The 1,069-nt window shown below is 38.2% G+C and overlaps 1 protein-coding gene across 1 annotated transcript; it reads right to left on the reverse strand.

Moving 5' to 3' along the window:
• Positions 1–120: 120 nt before the first annotated feature.
• LOC107735939 (stonustoxin subunit beta-like) lies at positions 121–934 on the reverse strand. Its single transcript, XM_016547480.1, has 2 exons — positions 889–934; positions 121–792 (listed from the first exon to the last, which is right to left on the reverse strand). The coding sequence occupies exons 1-2, from the start codon at positions 932–934 to the stop codon at positions 206–208; spliced, it is 633 nt and encodes a 210-aa protein (XP_016402966.1). The 3' UTR covers positions 121–205.
• Positions 935–1,069: the final 135 nt, after the last annotated feature.

A 1,069-nucleotide genomic window follows, 5' to 3' on the forward strand; every position in this document is an offset into this window, starting at 1 on the left:
AGTTAAATTAATTCTCTTCCAACAACTACAACAGTGTTTTACAAAAAGCATGTTCCTTTTTTGTTTGTCAAAATACTCCAACATTTTGGTTTAAATGTTGAAGTAATAATCTGATAGAAATCTGTTTTTGTGTGAAGGTCAACAGGACTACACACATACTTTAGTGTATATGCAATTATTAAAGCAATATAAAGTGAGAGTATTTTTATTCAGGTGTGCGTAAAAGGTTTCTGTCTCTGTTGACAGACTTTTCAATCTGATATAGAGATACTGAGGAGTTCAAATGATAAAACCCAAACCCAAATCCAGCATAAAGAGACTCTGTGAATGTGTTGTTGAATGTGTGTAAGTGTGTGAGTGTGTTTGTGTCAGAGACTCTGTAGAAGGACAGAGTGCCAGCCGACATGTCCACATACACTCCTATTCTATTAGAGGACTCTGAAGGGACACGTATGACGTTTAGCTTATAACTATGAAAAGCAATGAATGTGCCATCAGAGCAGATCAGACTCCAGGAATTTTTATCATATCCAAACTCACAGTCACGACTCCAACCTTTCCTGCTGATTCCCTTATATGTCATTGATATTCCAGCATATCCACTCCATTCAGCCTCCCAGTAACAGCGCCCAGACAGACTCTCTCTACACAGAACCTGAGGACGCACATCAAATCTGTCTGGATGATCAGCATATGATTGATTCTCTACCACTCGTGTCACCTTTCTGTTCTCCTCAGAGAGAATGAGATGAGTATTTGCTGTGTTTGGATCAAGTGTAAGATCACAGGCATCTGAACACAAGAAGAGAGACATTTATAACAACAGCAATCACAAATATACAATCAATGTGTGTGTGCGTGGGTGTATATGAGTGTGTGTGAACGTACATTTGCGTAGTCCTGCGGTAATCCTGAATTCTCCTCCATGATCCATACTAGTTATAATGGGGGAAGATTAATAATAAAATATATGGCACAATCCAGACACAAAGATCAAAAAATATGGATAAGAACAAATATTGGCCATAGAAATGATTACACACACAGCAGTGTGACATACTTGAGTTTG

Source organism: Sinocyclocheilus rhinocerous, unplaced genomic scaffold (genome assembly GCF_001515625.1).
Source record: "Sinocyclocheilus rhinocerous isolate Xijiao unplaced genomic scaffold, SAMN03320098_v1.1 C36381479, whole genome shotgun sequence".
Lineage (NCBI taxonomy): Eukaryota > Metazoa > Chordata > Actinopteri > Cypriniformes > Cyprinidae > Sinocyclocheilus > Sinocyclocheilus rhinocerous.

What these genes read in the sequence shown, in the direction of transcription:
- LOC107735939 (XM_016547480.1), bottom strand. Translation starts at nt 934, where the DNA reads ATGGATCATGGAGGAGAATTCAGGATTACCGCAGGACTACGCAAAT. An exon ending in TACCGCAGGACTACGCAAAT is followed by an intron (nt 793 to 888) that starts GTACGTTCACAC and finishes TCTTGTGTTCAG; the next exon opens with ATGCCTGTGATCTTACACTT.